Source organism: Octodon degus, unplaced genomic scaffold, assembly GCF_000260255.1.
Source record: "Octodon degus isolate 3935 unplaced genomic scaffold, OctDeg1.0 scaffold00016, whole genome shotgun sequence".
Classification (NCBI taxonomy): Eukaryota; Metazoa; Chordata; class Mammalia; order Rodentia; family Octodontidae; genus Octodon; species Octodon degus.
This window is the reverse complement of record NW_004524592.1, coordinates 24,971,961-24,990,150: the sequence shown is the minus strand read 5'-3', so window position 1 is coordinate 24,990,150 and position 18,190 is coordinate 24,971,961. Positions and strand designations below refer to the sequence as shown.

The following is an 18,190-nucleotide window of genomic DNA, read 5'->3' as shown; positions in this document are numbered from 1 at the left end:
GGAGTAAAAATGAATTGTAGTTTTTTTAAAGCCTGAAGGGATATTAATTAGATTTTCCCCTTAATCTTTTTAGAGAATGTCCTGCCAGCAATGAAGCATTTCACCTTTAATCAGAAAATCAGCTGCATAGGCTAGACTGGAGAAGAGATAAATCTCAAATCAATCAATTTTGCTCTTGTCAGCAGCTCAAGTGAAATATTGGTGGAGTTGGGGTATAAAGTTATTACCAAGGAGGAAGACTCTATTCAATTCATCATACATGTATTGAACTCTCATATACAAGACAGTGAAAGACTAGAAATGCAGGGATGAATAGGGGTAGGTTCTGAATTCAGGCTGCTTGGTTTTACATCTTGATCTTACCCACTAATATGGGTAAGACTCTGTAACCCTGTTTATTTGAATAAAGGTCATGTATCTGTCACAAAAGATTCCGAAGCACAGTTGTTAAGGTCAGGTGGTCCTTCCTTTCTCTCCTTGATGACAGTCATGATTTGTGAGCAAAGGGGCTCTATTTCAGATGAACTTTCCTGAATCCAACTTTGTGTAGTGCTTTTCCCAAACATATTGCTGTCATCTGCTTGCTTGAAGCTGGCTTATTTCCATGTCTTCCTTCAAGTCCCAAAGACAATGTTACAAGGCCAACAGATAGAAATGGAACAGAACACTTCACTCACATCCTCACTGCCCAAACCCAGTTATGTGAGGGAGCTAGCTGCAAGACAGTCTAGGAGACAAAGTTTTATAAGTCAAGCCAAGCATCCAACTTCAAGTAGAACTTATGGGGTATGTCAGCAAAAGGACAATGGAAGATATTATTTTTATACTCTTTGGTACTCACTAAAATCTTCATCTCTGAATTGGAATCAGTAATAATATCTACCTTATAGGATTATAAAAGAATGAGAAAATAGAAAAAAGTTTCAGGTACAATGTCTGGAACACAAAGTTGCTAAAAAAGCACATTAAGAAAAATAAATTTGTATGGTGGGAAGAGAAGCAATGGAAGTAGGATACATAGAAAGTTGACATTTGAGACAGACCTTGAAAAGACTTATTTTTTAAACTTGGAATTTTTAAGTTTAAGCAGAAAAAAGAATGCTTACATATTTCAGAAAAACAGTATGAAAAGGAATTGAGCATGGGAAAGTAGAACTTGACAATATTTTTCGCCATGTGATCTTTGAACCTGCCACTATAGAATCATCTGTGTTCCACCCAAGATATATAAAATGAAATACCTCATGGTGGTCCTGATTTTTTAAAATATGCCTCAGCATATTGTTACACACATCAGACTAAGTTGGTGCATAGAGATTTGCTGATTTATAATCAAATCAGGAAGTATCAGGTAAGATTTGTAAGACCAAGGGTTTTGAATTTTGTTAGATTACAAAGGACTCCATTTAATCAAAAGTTTTCCAGATAAACAATTAATAAAAGTTTTTTAAAAAACGGTGTCAATCCTATCCAATCAGTTTTAAGGTCAGCTGTGGGAAATTAACAGACACCTGAACCAAGGGCAGCAGCAGTTCTTACCCAGCGCTGAACTAAACAGTTTGTATCCAGTTCTGTTGAACATTTGCATGTCAAATGCTTTCGTCAGCATTAGCCTGGTTCTGGTCTTGTAGCCATTTTGATTGCTAAAAGTTAATGTTTAGAGCTGGGAAATAGCTTAGCAGCACAAATGCCTGTCTGGCAAGTGCAAAATCTTGAGTTCAATTCCTGGTACCAAAAAAAAAAAAATTAAAAACCAAAACTAATGTTTATCATCAGTCAAAATATATGAATGAAAAAACTATATATGTCCTTAAAATTTTTCAGTAGCATATAGACGCACATTTTTTTCTGAATGCTAATACACGTACCACGAGAAAAAAAAATCTGAACATGTGTGACCACTACCTGAATTCTACAGATTTACCCTAACAGAAGAGCTAAGATTATATGGGATCACTCAACTTTGAAGTGATAAAAATCATTTGAGGTGATTGTCACCGTATGAACCATGGACCTAAGAATTCTTTCTAAGTAAGCGCTTGTAAACAAACTGGAGTGAGTGTAAACAAAACAACACATTTCTGTCAATAATCAAATTTAGCTGTTTTGTGAAAACATAATACTATCCTTTTAGTTCATAAGTTATTATGCCACTGAAAACTACAGAGAACAGTTTGATGATCTTACAACTACTGTGACACGGGGGAAGCCATGTGCAAATGAGCAATGGTGGGGCCAACTGCCTGACATGGCTTCATGACTCTAACTGAACACACATTTGTACTGTGAGCCCACCCAGAAGGTGCTGTGTGACAGTAGTCAGCAGGTTCTAGAAGGCTTTCCCATCAACAGGGAGGGTTTTTTTTTTGTAATATTTGGGCCTTTACCTCATTTTTTAGATACTAGATTCATGTGAGTTATGAAAGTAATTTCCTGTGTTTTAGGTGAAAGATACTACCTTTAACAAAGAAGAAAAATTGTTCAGATCTTTGGAAAAAACTGTGAGGCAATGTGTGAAGAGCGTCTCATTGTGTCTGCAGGACATGCAGGTAGGTGAGGCCGGGGCTTGTCAGCCTTCCCACAAGAACAAGTTCATTTTTGTGGTTGTTATGGGAGCAAACGCGGCTGTTCATTTATGCTAGGATGCTCACTGGAGTAAATTTGAAAGGCTGAAAACACCCAGCGAAGGAAGCCAGAGAAGGCTTGGGCTGTGATCTCTCCCCACTCCTCTCCCCACCCTCCCCCTGGCCCAAACTGCTGTATTCTGGAGCTCCTGCTCCAATAAATGCCACGTGGATCATCAGGCTGTTTTCTTTGTAGCAGAGATGAATTTGTTAATACTAAATTGTACACAAGCAGAAATTGTGTTGTGAGTATGATTTTAGTATTGCTTCACTTTCTAGTACCTAAAATCATTGTGACAAAATAAATAGAAATGCAAGATAATATGAAGTATGATAAGCAAATACCCTCACATGATGACACTGGAAAACAAATGCACGCCTCAAAGTGTCTGGTCCCTGAGGAAGTTACTCTGAACCCCTCAGAATCACTGCTTCCTACACACCTTCTGGGATACAGCACAATTGTTGGCTTCTCATGGCTTTTACAAGGAGGCACCGTGTCCTTAATGACATCTTGACAATCGTTATATACCAATGTTATGTGTAAGTCAGCTAATAAATGGACCCCTTCCTTTGCTGGAAATTTTCCTCTTGGGTATTTGCTTTTGGAAATGAGAGCTGATAGAATAGAACAGGTGACAAAAACACTGACTTGGAACAAGCTTTCGTGTTCTGTAATTCTGGTCTTATCTGTTATCCTATGCAAAGCCTGTTTCACAACCAGACTTGCTAATCTAAAGTGCTGCGTTCTGTGGAAGGCAAGCTCAAGACACAGTTGTAACTGCCTGAGGATGGTGGGAACCTATTCCCGCTCTGAGGCACCCCCCTCAGAGCAAAAGCCTTTCAGAATATTGCCTGGAAAGTCCCGTGTTGTTACTGATTCAACAAAAATAAGAGCATATCTCTTAAAGAGAAAGCTAAACTAGAAAAACTGATGGTGGAATTGAGAGGACTGAAGTTGAAAATAAGCAATCTGAAGGAATTGAGTATTAAATAATAGCCAACAAGGGAACTTGAGGTGAATTCCACAAAAGCAGGAACCTCAGACAGGACAAGAAGGACACATTATGACATGGTGAAGGAAGGAAGCAGATTGTTACAAGTTGCTGGACTGCATGGAATATTATGAGAAGTGTGTAGATTCTTGATTTTTAATCTGTCAGGGGAAATGGTACATCGTGATGATTGTGTTCACGTTTGGGAGGTTTTAGTGGCTCTGACTACAGAGCTCGCCCTTCTATAACATCTCTACTGGGTTTCAGGATGCCCTGCCCCTTGCTCTGCAGAGTGTGACTGAGCTGCAGGAGATGTCACAGAACCCAGACCAGGAGGAGCAGGGCTCTACAGACACCCTGAAGATTGCCCCAGACCCCTGCCATGACTTTGTAAGTTAATTGTACAGCTAAGTGCAAATTAAATAATGGGTTAAAGGCAGCTTTTCATTTGTTTTTCTGGAGTTATTAAGAAAATGGAAGCAAATACTAAAGTCAAATTTGAGAGTATTTAGTAGAGAAATTTTTAAAAATTACTAAATATTTTTGGGTAGATGAGTGAGAATTTTATTATAATTGGAATTTAAGGCAACCCAAGACTGCTTCTGGGGTAGTCAGTACATGTATAGCTTTTAGAATCAAGGTTGAGTTGAAGTCTGCATAAGAGAGATCAAGAACTTAAGCTGGAAGCTGTATTTTTCTTAGAGCTGTCCAGTTTGGGTCTGGAGATAGGACTGCCATCAGCACAATACACACTGGACTACAAAGCCTGCTTTTGGAAAAAGGATTTTAATTGAGAGTCATATTATTTCTTCAGCTACATGATAAATTACTTATTGTCTAAGAGTTATGTAAAATATAGCTTGGGAACCATAAAAACATGCTTGAGTCAATATAATATTTGCTTGACAAAGTCATCTGGATAACACTAATTTTAACTTGGTGCATTGTGTTCTTATAGGTGTAATTATTGTACATTAATTATTACAGAGTAGCTATAATAGACTCTGGCACCTTAAAAGAGGCATTTTTTATGCTGGCGTCACTGGCATTTTGGGGTCAATTAGGTCATCACCACTTGGCCCTGGGATGGGAGGATAGTCTATCAGGCTTGGTCAAGTAGTGGTGACAAGCAATAACCAGACCCATAATCTCAAAACCTCCAGTTTTGAAACATAACTTCTAGCCCACTAGACAGTGATGCAGAACCACCTTGTTTTTCTGGCACTGAGGGAAAAAATCAGGAATACATCAGGATACAATGATAGAGTGGTCACTCACAGATGGATGGATAGGTGGGTGGATGGATGACAAAAATTTTTACAGTATATGTTTAATGGGAAATTTGTGGTTCATTACTTAATGTATTTTCTGGGTTTAATTACAGAGAGCACATGTTAGAAAAGCCCTCACAGGTTTGCTGTTTAGGTTAATTTGAATTCATTAAGTCAATAAATATTTATTAAGTACATTTGAGCACATGCTAAATCAAATTTTCCCAGAAGGTTGCCATTGAACCTGACAATCAAATTTGATTTAATTCTCATCCAATTCAGTTTGGGAGCAGAATTGTGTAAGGAATTAAGTTTGTGAACTGTAGAATTCAAGGAATTAAGGTCATACCACTATAGTATGAAGCATCCTCCATGGGAAACATGTTCTATGACTTAGCAGAAACATTAAGGAACCCTGTGTACAACTGCAAAATAATTTATTAGGCTTGGCTAAAATAATTATCAGAAATCTAAAAGTATAAAAGTAATATTTTATTATGTAACACATATAGCGCTCCTTGTAAAAAATGAAATATTAAGGCCAGGCATGGTGGTACATGTTTGTAATCCTAGACTGGGAGGCTGAGGCAGGAGGGTCACTGTGAGGGGGAGGCCAACCTGGGCTAAGTAGTGAGTTCGAGACCAATCTGAACTGCATGGCAAGCACCTGTCAAAAAAAAAAAAAAAAGCCGTATTAAGAATTCAAAACCTCTCTAAAAACAGAGCAATTGTTCTTATCTAACCATGAATGATACTTATATATGCTTTTGTGTAGGACAAAATATTAAAACAGAATGTGCTTATTTGTTCAAACCATACTTCCTATGTACAGGTGAACCCAGGAGACCGATAATAGATAGATAGATAGATAGATAGATAGATAGATAGATACATACATACATACATACATACATAGATGACAGATAGATGATAGATAGATGACAGATAAATAGATGATAGGTAGATGATAAGTAGATAGATGATAGACAGATAGACAGATAGATAGATAGATATTATATTATAGTATATTTCCTATAGAACCCAGTGAAGTCCTAAACAAAATAATTCATACTAGATATAGTACATAGATTCTTTGCTTAGTCAAGAGACTCATTAAACAGTGTGCAGGTATGTATTGATTATTTCATAAGCTGGACAATAAATTAATCCATGTTGGCTGGTGCAATGGGAGATTTCCTCTCTGCTTGATTTCCCACGAGTACAGAGTCATCAGGACTGTGTAAATTAATTACAGCAGCTGCTGCTGAGGTGCTGACTGCCCAGGTCATCTCGGGGGTCCGCAGCAAAGCCTGCTGCTCCTTCCCCTTATCTAGTCATGCAGCACAAGCACAGTTGATAGGTGGTGAAGGAAGGCAATCAGCAAGCACAGGACACTAGTGCACTTCAGAATAAGGTGGGAGGAAAGCAAAAGAAAAGAAATTAAATCTAGGGTGCTGGGGCTAACTTGCGGCTGGATGTTCATGCAGATTTGCTTCCAGTGATTCAGACCAAAAATGTATCAGATTAAGAACCAGGTCCAGCCTCCATGTAACCCTTAGTGTATTTAAAGAGAAAGTTACAGCTGTGGTCATTTCTGTCACAGAAGTCCAGTAACTACATGAAAAGCTCACTATCTGTATAGGGGGTTCAATTCCATTACCAAAGATAAACCCTTCTAGCAGTCAGGAGCTTGGGGCTGACATGAGAGGGATAGGACCCAGTCACAGTCGCATACCATAGACTATGTGCCTGAGTGGATAGGGAGTGACATGGTGAAGCTTTTATAGAACTAGAAGTCAATGGGGCTGGAGAGATGGCTCAGTGGAATAAGCACTTCTCTGGCAAGCGCAAGGGCCTGAGTTCAATCCCAGGTTCCACAAAAAAAAGAACTAGAAGTCAAAGACAGATATGGTCCACCCCGAAATGGGGTTCAGTTTGGTTCTGGATTAGATAAAAACAAAAGGGCCAACCAAATAGCTCAGCAGATTAAAGCACCTACAAGCAGGTGTAGGGATCAGGGGTTCAATCCCCGGGCCTGCACACTGAGACAGCGATTGAGACTGGGAGTGGTGGCGCACACCTGTAATCCCAGCGCTTGGGAGGCTGTAAACAGGTGGATCACTACAAGTCCTATCTAGTAGTGAGACCCTGAACACCCTGTAGGCCCTTCCCTAAAATACAGAAAAAAAAAAAAAAAAACAAGAAAAAGGAAAAAGAAAGAGAGAGAGAGAGAGAGAGAGAGAGAGAGAGAGAGAGAGAGAGAGAAAGAAGAGACTTCCTGATCCCAATAACCAACAATGGAAAGAAAGGCGGAGTTATGTTTTGACTGAGAGGCTTTCATTTTTATTTTTCTCTTCTGGTTGGTCTTTTGGCTCAATGAGTTTCCTGCCCCTGAACAGACTTAGCTAACACAGGGGTGGTCAGTGTGTCCCTGCTTCCTTTACTCCCACGGAGAGGGGTGGGCGGCCAAGGGCAGTCTGCATGTGCTCCTGCCTGTCCCTGTCTTTGTAACGGCCTTGTGTTTTCACTCTGTAGGCAACTCGCCTCCAGGGACGCGTCCTGAACCCGTTGTCAGCCCTGCTGTCCTTGTTCCCAGGACCACAGAAGCTCATCCAAAAACGCTATGACAAACTGCTGGATTACAACAGCTACCTGCAGCGGTCCGCCAGAGCCGAGTCGGACCTGGCCAAAAGGGAATATGAGGCCCTCAATGCCCAGCTCCTGGAGGAGCTGCAGGTCTTCAACCAGGCAGCTCGGACGATTCTGATGAACGGAGTGTGCCTCTTCGTTAGCCTCCTCAGGGACCTGATGCTTGCTGCCCAGCAGGGCTACACTGCCATCCTGCCAGTGAGCACACCTGGGGGCCTCGGCCACAGTGGGCTGGTCTCCTGGAGACCGTGGGGCGCGGGTCCAGGCCTGGGGGGAGGGTGCCCCGTGTGGCCCATGTGCATGTACCATTTCAGTAAAGTAGTCACGTGGTCCTCTGCTCTGGGACCCCATTTTGAGTTATAGAACTCAAAAGGGTGCCTTCAGTTTCTATGTAGTTACCTAAAATCTTTCATATTGTGGTCCATAGAACAGGAGCAAAGAGATTATTTTTGAGGACTCACTAATGTACGATAATGAAAAGTACTTTGGAGAAGTTTTGCTTCGTTAAGGGTTTCATTCTATATTTTATATGAGCTACATGTAGTTAAACTTTTGGTTTTGAGATTCTGTAGCTATACATATAGTTATAAAAAGTAACAGAGGGCTGGAGAGGTAGGTCCGTGGCATAGGTGCCTGCTGGCAAGCACAAGGTACCTAGCTCAAAAGAATTTTTTAAAAAAGGAACAGAATCGCTGGGTGTCCTTCACATTTTCCTCGATGGTAACATATTGAGAGAGAAGAAACAAATGAATAAAAGGAAAAAACAAATTCTTTTCAATGAACAAGGAGAAACTATGAGTATAAATGAAACAAATTAGCAATGTCTTAAACTATTTTGGGAACAATAACTTTGAAGTAAGTATAACTACAAATCTGCGCTTGTGATGCTTCCTGATTTGCTTTTGTTACCTAGAATTGCTTTTGTTATGCTAGGTCTCTTCTGGGACCACATGAATTTGGGGATTATTTTATCTATATCTATGAAAAATGCTGTCAGTATTTTGACGGGGATTGAGTTAAATCTGTATGTCTGTTGTGGCAGTATAGCTATATTGATTATGTCGGTTCTGCCTATCCAGGAACAGGGACTGTCTTTAATTCTTGTGTGTGCTCTTTGATTTTCTTTTTCAGAGTGATGTAACTGTAGAGGTCCTTTATCCTCTTGGGTAGGTTGAGTCCTGAGTAATTTTTCTTGATGCTATTGTGAAAGATACTGCTTTGCTGATTTCTTTCTCATTGAGTTCATTAGTAGTAGGAACACTACTGGTCTTTTGGTGTTGATTTTGTGTCCTGCTACATTACTAAATTTGTTAATTAATTCTAGGAGTCTTTTGGTATAATGTTTAGAGTCTTGTAAATCAAGGATCATGTCATCTGAAAGAATGACATTTTGACTTCCTCCTTTTAAAATATAACCGTTTTATTTCTTTCTCTTGCCTGATTGCTCTGACTAAGGTTTCAAGGACTGTATTGAACAGGAATGGGGATGGTGGGCATCCTTGTCATATTACAGATTTTAGAGGAAAAGATTTCAGTTTTTGCCCAATTAAAATGATGTTGGCAATAGTTTGGTGATAAATGACTTTAAGGAGATTGACAAAGTCCTTCCATATCTATTTTCTTGAGGGTATTTATCATGAATGCATATTGAATTTTGTCAAAGGCTCTGTCTGCCTCTATTGAGCTGATCATGTGATGTTTGTCCTTGTTTCTGTTTACTTGACGGATTATATTTATTGATTTGCATATGTTGAAAAACCATCTTTGTGTCCCTGGCATGAAGCCCACTTGGCCATGGTATATGATCTTTGTGATTCTTGATGCATTCTGTTTACCTATATTTTGTGAGGATTTTTGTGTCTATATTCATCATGGAAATTGGCCTGTAGTTCTCTCCTTTTGGTTGGATCCTTGTCTGCTTTTGAGATCACTGTCATGTTCGCTCTCAAGGATGGTTTTGGGAGTACTACTTCATGCTTGATTTTCTTAAAGGGTTCGCGAAGCTTTGATATTAGATGTTCCCTGTAGTTTTTATAGAATTTGGCAGTGAATCTGTCAGGTCCTGAGTTTTTCTTAGTTGTACTGAAACAGTGTTTTTATTATTGCCTCAAATTAATTGACAGCAGTTAAATTAAGATATGCAAGTCTTCTTAGTTCATGTTTGGTAATTCATATATATCAAGGAATCCTTCCCTTTCCTACAATTTTTTTTTGCATGTATCTTTGCAAATATCTCCTCCAAATCCTGCATTCAATTGTTTTGGACATATACTCAATAATGGGATTGCTGGCTTATGTGTTATTTTTTTCTACTGTTTCAAAGAACCCAAAGGTGCTCTTATTTTTCATTTTTATGAGTTACATATGTATTTGATTTAAAGATTTAGTTTGGTATTTAAGTTTATTATGTTTGATCAAGAAGTTGTCCTTTAATCCCTTTACTAAACTTTTTTCCTCCTCAAGGACAACTACTTTTCGATTGTTTTAGGTGATTCATGTTTTAAAATTAGACAGTTGTGTTCACATGTTATTAATTTTCACTTTTTGGAATGATACATTTTACTCTGAAAAATGAGAGCTTGTTTAGTTTTCCTTTCTATACTCCTACAAAAAAATATATATATGCAAATATATATATTTGCACTTTTTATCTCTCTTCATTACAATATCACAAATTAGATTGTATTCATAGCCAGTATTTAAAATAGCCATGGGCTGGCCAAATAGTTCAGCCTCAATTTAATTAAAGTGCCAGCTTAGGCAGATGCAGCAGCTGGGCTTTGATCTCTGGTGTGCTGTGCTGGCCCTGCCTCTGGGGATGCTGAGATGGCAATTGAGACTAGGCGTGGTGGTGCACGCCTATAGTCCCAGCTCTTGGGAGGCTGAAAACAGGAGGATCACTAGAAATCTGATCTACATAGTGAGACCCTGTAGAACCTGTACTAAAATACAATAAATAAATAAAATAGCCATGTGTCAGTCTTGATGAAAGTAGAAAAAATGCAACACACTTATGTTGGAAAATTGGATATTTAGAGAAAAAGTAATACGCTATTCATAAAAATGACAGTATGGCATAGGGAAACTATTAGACCTGTGGTCCACCCCAAAGAGGGAACTCTAGGTATCATGGGATAGAGGAAGGTGGTTATAGTGATACACAGACACAGGTATGGAGAAAGTGGCCATACAGAAGCTGTGAGGCTGTGCTGTTAGGTCAGTATGCCAGAACAAAACTTAGGAAATAAATATCTTTATCTAACTTTCCTTCTTCGTTCTGGTTTCCCGTGAGTTTTCCTATTGACTGAACCCATCTGGAAGCCAGAGAGCTGTTGCCACATTTCATTCTGTCAGACTCCTGGCCTGCTGAGCAGGGTGAGAAAGGAGGGAGAATCAGTGGGAAGCCGCAAGCTGATATGAGCACACAAAGTGGGTGTCGGCTAGATTTGAGCCACACAGAATGGTACAGTGACCGTGTCTTTCATTCATGTCTTTTGGTTCTCTGAAATTAGTAACACATTTTTCTCTCAATAGTCACTCAGGTTTCCTTTGGCTTACTTTATCCAGGGGTTGACTAAACCATGTCTGAAGACTTCCAGATGCACAGGGTATTCTGTCAGTTGTGTCTTCTTTCAGAAATCTCTCCCAGGGGCTGGGGAGATGGCTCAATAGAATAAGTGCTTCCCTGGCAAGCTCAAGGGTCTGAGTTCAATCCTCGGTTCCCCCCAAAAAATATCTATATCTATATCTATATCTATATCTATATCTATATATCTATATCTGTATCATCTATCTATCTATCTATCTATCTATCTATCTATCTATCTATCTATCATCTATCTATCATCTATCATCTATCTATCCCAGGGCTTTCTGACCTGCTCCAATCTGAAGCAATAACCTTTTCTTTCTTTTTTTCTTTCTTTCTTTCTTTTTTTTGCTAATCAGTGGTCATCCTGGGACTACACTTTGTCATCATTTTGGGAAATCTCTTTACCTCTCTTCTGTGTGGGATCTTGTTTCTTTACTTCTTTACCCTGTGTTGAGTTCTTTATAGCTTTATGCCTTTATTTGGGAGTAGCATATTTTTGAGTTGTTCCCTGAGAAACATTGATTAGGGATACATATTTTTGACATTCTGAGTATCAGAAAATGTCTGTGTCTTTACCATCGAATTAGTTGATAGCTTGGATGGGTATGAAAGTTGTTCTTTCTGAGTTTGGAAGCATTCCATTGTTCTACTGTATTCTCGCTTCCACAGTTGCTTTTGAGAACTCTAAAATCTATTTTGATTTCTTTATTCTTCATACATACTTCTCATATCATACTGGATTTTAATATTGTTTCCATTGAAAACTGATAGGATTTTGCTCTTGTTTCCATTGGTGCAAAATTTGAGATATACTGGGATTTTGGACACTCGGTAGTGTTCTTTTGACCTGAAAGTGTATGTCTTTTACTTCTGAAAATGTATTTAATTGACAGTTTTTCCATTTATTTACTCTTTTTTAAAAGCTGCTGGGTTGTTCCTATAATTTTATTATCTTTTTCCACTTATTTTCTCTCCGCATCACTTTGCTATAGTTTTCTATCTGTTATTTCTTTTTAGTTTTGCTCTTAAAATTTTAATATTTAAGGCTTCTCTTTGGTTTCTTATAATCACAAGCTTCTTCTTCCATCTCCTCCTCCTCCTCCTTTTTCTTTTTTCCCCCCCAGTACCAGGGATTGAACTTGGGACTTTGTGCTTGCCAGGCAGGCACTTATGCCACTGAGCTATCTCCCCAGCCTCACCCCCCAGTCTTTAAAAAGGTCTTTTTTTACAGTGACCACACTGCAACTGGACTATTTTCATGATAATTAAAGGCTTCCAGAATGAGCAGTCTGGAAAGAAACCAGCACAAACTAACTGCTTGGTCTTTTTCAGGACTAATCTTAAAAGTCAGATGGCATCATTTCCACTTGTTTAGTTTAACATTTTATTCACTGAGGCTGTTATTAAAGTCCAGTCCACTGAGTTCAAGCCCCAGTTCGCAAAAACAAATAAATAAATAAATAAATAAATAAATAAATAAAGTCCATATACAGTGTTTGGGGTTTGGGCTCTGTGGTAAGCTTTGGTTTTCTCCCCAGCGATGAAAGCAAAACATATCACAATACAACAACTATAAAGACCCACTTAGTCCTGAGAATAAAGCAAGAGGCTATACCTGTTGATGAGAAGCTTGTCAGAGAAAACTGCTAACTTATTTCGACCCTAACACAGTTTCTTTTTCTGTTTTAATTCATTTGGCACAGGGTCTCACTATGTAGGTTGGACTGGTAGTGATCCTCCTGTTTTCAGCCTCCCCAGCACTGGGATTACAGGCATGTGCCACTATGTTCAGTCTCATTGGCTGGCTCAGCACACCGAGGAATGGGGCCACCATGGCATGTGGTGCCAGATATCGAACCCCGATCCCTGTGCTCGCCTCAGCAGGGGCTTAGTCCACTGAGCTCTCTCGCCAGGCGACAGATTATTCATTGGTGCTTCTAGATATTTTTCTTTTTCTACTACATTATCCCCTAATGTGTGAAGTCCCTGTTGCTGTTAATTTCTGAGCTTTTCTTCCAATAACTTATTGCTAGCTTTTCTCTTTTGTTCTTTTATTTGGGCTTGAAATTTAAATATTTTTCCTATCATTTTTGTGTAGTTTCCAGAAGCAGCAAGTTAGACCATCTTTATGGAGAAGTTCTAGAGTTGCCCTAATTTTCCAGCTAGAATTGTTACATTTTCTGAAATGCTCATCACAACTGAGTACATTTAATATACAACACAGTTGTCCATGTGTCTAAAACTGTATTGTTTTTATTATAGGTGCCGCTGTTGGTCTCACGTATCAGTGAGATTCAGACACAAGTCCTAGTAGAAATTCAGAATCTGAATTTTGTAAAGGAGAACAGTGCCACCTTTATTGAGAGGAAACTTAGCTTTGAAAAGAAGAAGGCTATGCAGAGTCAGGTGAGTCTAACCCCACTCATGAAAAGGTAAACATCGCTGGCCATCCAAATCATAGGATTATACTCTCTTTTCTGTCATTTAATTCATTTTGTTATACAAAAATGCATTGATGCTTAGACTGTCTGCTCGGTTTCTTCTCTCTTTACTGTAAGCTCCATAAAATTGCTGGCTTATTTTATTTTATACATGTTATCTGCAAGTGGCCTAAAATGCTGCTGACACAAGATAGACATTTAGTAAATATTTGTTTAACTAAGACTTTGTAGGGATAAATAGGGAGTATATTTCCAATGAAAAGATATGCATATATGCATCTTACCAAATCAAATATTATCTATAAAGTGTTAAATATACAAGGGATCATCTACAAAACAGGAAAGAGCTAAAATGTTCACCACCAGGAAGGCTTAGAACCTTTGCCTTTAATTCACAGTTGTTTTGCCTTCTTTTCTGCAACACTGCCCTCATGTGCTTACTAGAGAATTTTTCACCGAATAACTCAAGTGTTTTCTAACAGCCTGATCTAAGCTCACACATCAAAATAAATCTAAATCAATATATAACTTCTATGTAAAAGAAAAGCTCCAGAGAAGAATATTTACTCAGTCAATGAGGATTTTACTATACATCCATGTAACCCAAAACTTTTTTCTTTCCCCAGCCAGATATACCTCGACAAACCGATACCCATCGCTCTAAACTTCTGTCCACGTACAGCGCACAGGAGCTCTATCAAGCTAAGCGCAAATGCAATGCTACCCAAGAGCACGACATCAACCTTCTGGAAGGAGATTTGGTAGCTGTGGTGGAACAGAAGGACCCCCTGGGGAGTACGAGCAGGTGGCTTGTTGATAGAGGCGGTAAGTTTTTCCCTAGAATTACCCACCATCCATAGGGGGAGATTTTCCCAGGGGCCTCTGTGTACTTGTCTGAGTGTTCTGTTTGTGAAAGGGAACACACAGGATCCTGACTCGTCTTTTTAAAAATGTCCTCCACAGGTGTAAAAGGATATGCATATTCCTGCTTCCTGAAACCCTACAATCCAGCAAAAGCACAGAAGGTAGATGCGGAGAACAGGCACTGTGATGATGATTTTGACAACATCAGCTTCTTTGTGTCATCTCGGCCAGCAGGCGACAGTGTCACGGGCACCCCAGAAGGCAGCATTAGTGACAGCAGCTCGTCGCTGAGTGGCACATGTGGGAAGTTTGAAACAAATGGCACTGATGTTGACAGTTTTCAAGAGGTTGATGAACAGGTGAGGACTTGAACCTTGATGTAAAAATACTTAGCTGTTTAAATTAAGAAAGAATCTCTAACTGTACTCTACTTCACCCTAAGCCCTGGTGGAGAAGTGCCGGCTTACACATCAGAGAGACCTGGCTCTGGTGGCAGGTACTCTCTGTGGACTGCTCTGCAGAGAATGTGGTTCTCTGTGCCTGTTTCCTTTGAGGAAGTGCGGAGGACGATGGTGCCGATGTTGCTGAGGTGATGTGTGGAGCAGAGATACTGTGTGTGTGCAGAGCGGTCAGCCCGGAGGGGACAACAGACAGCATCTAGTCCCTGTTCTGCCCTCTGCTGGGTACATACAGTGAGTAAGGGAGGGCTTTTACACAGCACAGCACCATTAGAGAATAGTAGTTCAGTACCAGGCAGACTGTGGCTGACCGAGTGGGCCTGCGAAACCGGGTGTGGTGGCGCCTGCCTGTAATCCCAGCGCTGGGGAGGCTGAGACAGAAGGATCACTCTGTGTCTGAGCTGAGAAGCGAGATACCAAATAATTAATTAAATAATTAAACACATACACCTTAAAAAAAAAGAAGTCTATGCTTTTCAACAGGGTTTTGAAGGGAAATTTTATCTAAAAAGATTAGAAATCGTTGTTCTAGCAACTTAACTTGCTGATCCATTCTCCCTGTTAAATGAGAAGAGACTGTTGGGTAAAGTGATCTAGCATTTTCTAGGATGGTTGTAGTAGATCAGGAATCTTATGGGTAAGATGACAGTATAATTTACCTTATTTCATGGGGAGCTTTTATATTTATTTATTTATTTATAGATATATTGTCTTTTTGAGACAGGGTCTCGCTATGCAGTTCGGGCTGGCCTTGATCTCACTTTTCGGCCAGGTTGGTCTCAAACACGCGATGACCCTCCTGCTTCAGCCTCCTGAGTGCTGGGATTACAGGCATGTGCTACCATGCGCAGATCATGGGGTGCTTCTATTAATGAAAGGAAGTGCATATTGGAGGAAACGTGGTGAGCAGGTAGAGGGTACAGTTACCCCACTTCTGTGAGTCTTAGAACTCACCCACTCAGAATCGCACACAGAAAGTTTGATCTTCTTCTGTGTGTTTTAAAAGTGCTCCTAAATTACAGTCTAGAGCTTTTGCTGAATAATGTATACTCACAACCCGACAGTACTGACATGCAGTGCATTTTGCTGAATCCAAGAACATAACAAAAGCAGTCAAACGGATATGGCTTCCCAGCTAATGCATTTTTTGCTCCATCAGCTGTAATGGCCTGGCCTAGGTTAGTTCTATGGTGCATAACAAATTACTACAAACTTAGTGCCTCAAAACCGTATAAACTTGTCCATGGTCAAGAGTCCAAGCTTGGCTGAGCTGGGCACCCTGCTCAGGCTCTCCCCAGCTGTGACCTTAGGGGTGTGTTTCTGAATCCTGGACTCTCTTGCAAGCTCAGTTGTTGCCAGAATTCAGCTTCTCCTAGCAGCACCAAGGTCTTAGTTTCCTTGCTGGTACTCAGCTGGGGACAGCAACTGGGGGCTGTCCTCAGACTCCAGGCCTGCGAGCATCTCTCTGAGTTACGTACAGCAAGGTGTTTGCTTCTTCCAGGTCACTGGTGAATGTCTCTTTGGTGTCAGATCTCTGCCTTCCAGTAAGCTCTTACTAGAGTTTAGTTTGCTTCTAATGACAGCATTCTGATGGAGGATGACTTCTCTTTTGATTATCCCTAAGTCAGTATCTTAATGAACCTGTTAGGCACTGCTGTGAAATCTTGTTATTGTTACCGTATAGTGTAACCTAATCACAGCAGTGACATTTCAGCCAATTAGCAAATTTCATGAACAAACAATTGGATTTCATAGGACAGGCTCAACAAAGACAGTGATCTTGGGGTCTATCCTAGAATCTTGGGGTCCACAGTATCTTTGTTCCTTCTTTGCCAAGCACAGTGCTGTACTTGGTACTTCACAGAGGACCAGGTTTGATAGTATCAAAAACCCAGTTTTAGGGGGCAATTCAATATCTAAAAATCAATGTTTTTTTCTACATAAAAATATTGGAAATACAATTTTTGATTAGTAATAAGTTAGTGGTTTTGCTACCAATTTTTCTGAATTTATAGTCTAATCCTTTATTTGTATTTTTCAATTGCTTATGATGCTGATACCACTATATGTGTAGTAGGTCATTGTTTAGAAAGTGCTTCAAAACATTGACAGATATATCACAATGTACTTTAATGGTAAATAAATGACTTTTAGAGAAGTTTCAGAGAACTATGTGTTGGTATGAAACAGTTTTCTAAAACATTCTGAAGTGAAAAACAAATTGCAGAAATTATATATACTGTAATTCTATTTCTATTACTAGCTTAGGTAGGGAAGTAGAAAGAAAATAGCAATGGAGGAGAGAAAGAAGAAAGGAAATAAAAGATACTAATAACAGTTGGGTGGTTTGGGGCTTTTATCTTTTCTATTTTCCTTTTTTCCTTATTTTTGTTTAAAATTATTTCCTCATCAACATTATTTGTGCAATAAAAATATATAATCGGGAGCTGGGGAGATGGCTCAGTGGAATAAGTGCTTCTCTGGAGAGCACAAGGGCCTGAGTTCAATCCCCGGTTCTGAAAAAATATATATATATATACATAATATAGTTAAAAACAGTGAAAATGAAGTTTGAAAATGTTTCAAATCTATTAAATATAAATTGTGGATGTGTATTGTTGCAATATTGATCATCTTATTAGTTTTTCTGAGAATCATATTTGTCAATTTCCAGTATGAGATATTTCTATCAGTGTTCTATTCCTACAATAGTCCATTACTGGCTCCATGCATCACTTTTCTATAAATATTTTCCACATATGCTTTCAACTGGATTTCTCTAGAGTCATCATTAATTAAATGTTTTTACTGACAATGTAGGTTTGTTTACATGATTTCAAGAAAGTTGATTGAAGACAAGAGCACCAGATTAAGTATCCATATTATACTCTAAGTGATACTAAGTATAAGAATAATTGGAAAATTAAGATCCTTAACTAGATTATCTGTCTTTCAGATAAATGGTTACTACTTACAAGTTATAATGTTACTATGCTAACTCACATTCCTATAATACTTATATACCTTATCTATGTTGTTTGCATATTGCTGTAATACTGAGTTTTATATTTATCGTGTAGAGTTATGTTAAGTTGATCTCACCAGAAAATGAAATCCTGTCCTGAGCCATGTTACCTTTCATTATAATTTAACTGAAAGCTGGAGCTCTAAGACTAAATCATTTAAGGATTAGAATCAGGTCTGTTCTAGTTTGGAAAAACTAGTTTTCACTTATTAAAATTTTCTGTTCTGAAATACTAGATCATTATTTCTACAGGAAATAATTTCACACATTA

The 18,190-nt window shown here is 39.0% G+C and overlaps 1 protein-coding gene across 2 annotated transcripts in view; it reads left to right on the top strand.

The window, feature by feature from the left end:
- Arhgef38 (Rho guanine nucleotide exchange factor 38) overlaps window positions 1-18,190 on the top strand; it is a 130,354-nt gene that overhangs the window by 104,676 nt on the left and 7,488 nt on the right. Inside the window, exons 8-13 of one of the 2 annotated variants that reach the window (XM_023710128.1) lie at window positions 2,445-2,549; window positions 3,911-4,009; window positions 7,426-7,737; window positions 13,394-13,537; window positions 14,199-14,397; window positions 14,536-14,795. In XM_023710128.1, coding sequence (XP_023565896.1) covers window positions 2,445-2,549; window positions 3,911-4,009; window positions 7,426-7,737; window positions 13,394-13,537; window positions 14,199-14,397; window positions 14,536-14,795 — 1,119 coding nt within the window. Of the gene's footprint in view, window positions 1-2,444; window positions 2,550-3,886; window positions 4,010-7,425; window positions 7,738-13,393; window positions 13,538-14,198; window positions 14,398-14,535; window positions 14,796-18,190 lie in introns of both variants that reach the window. The other variant, XM_004626706.2, reaches the window with a different exon arrangement.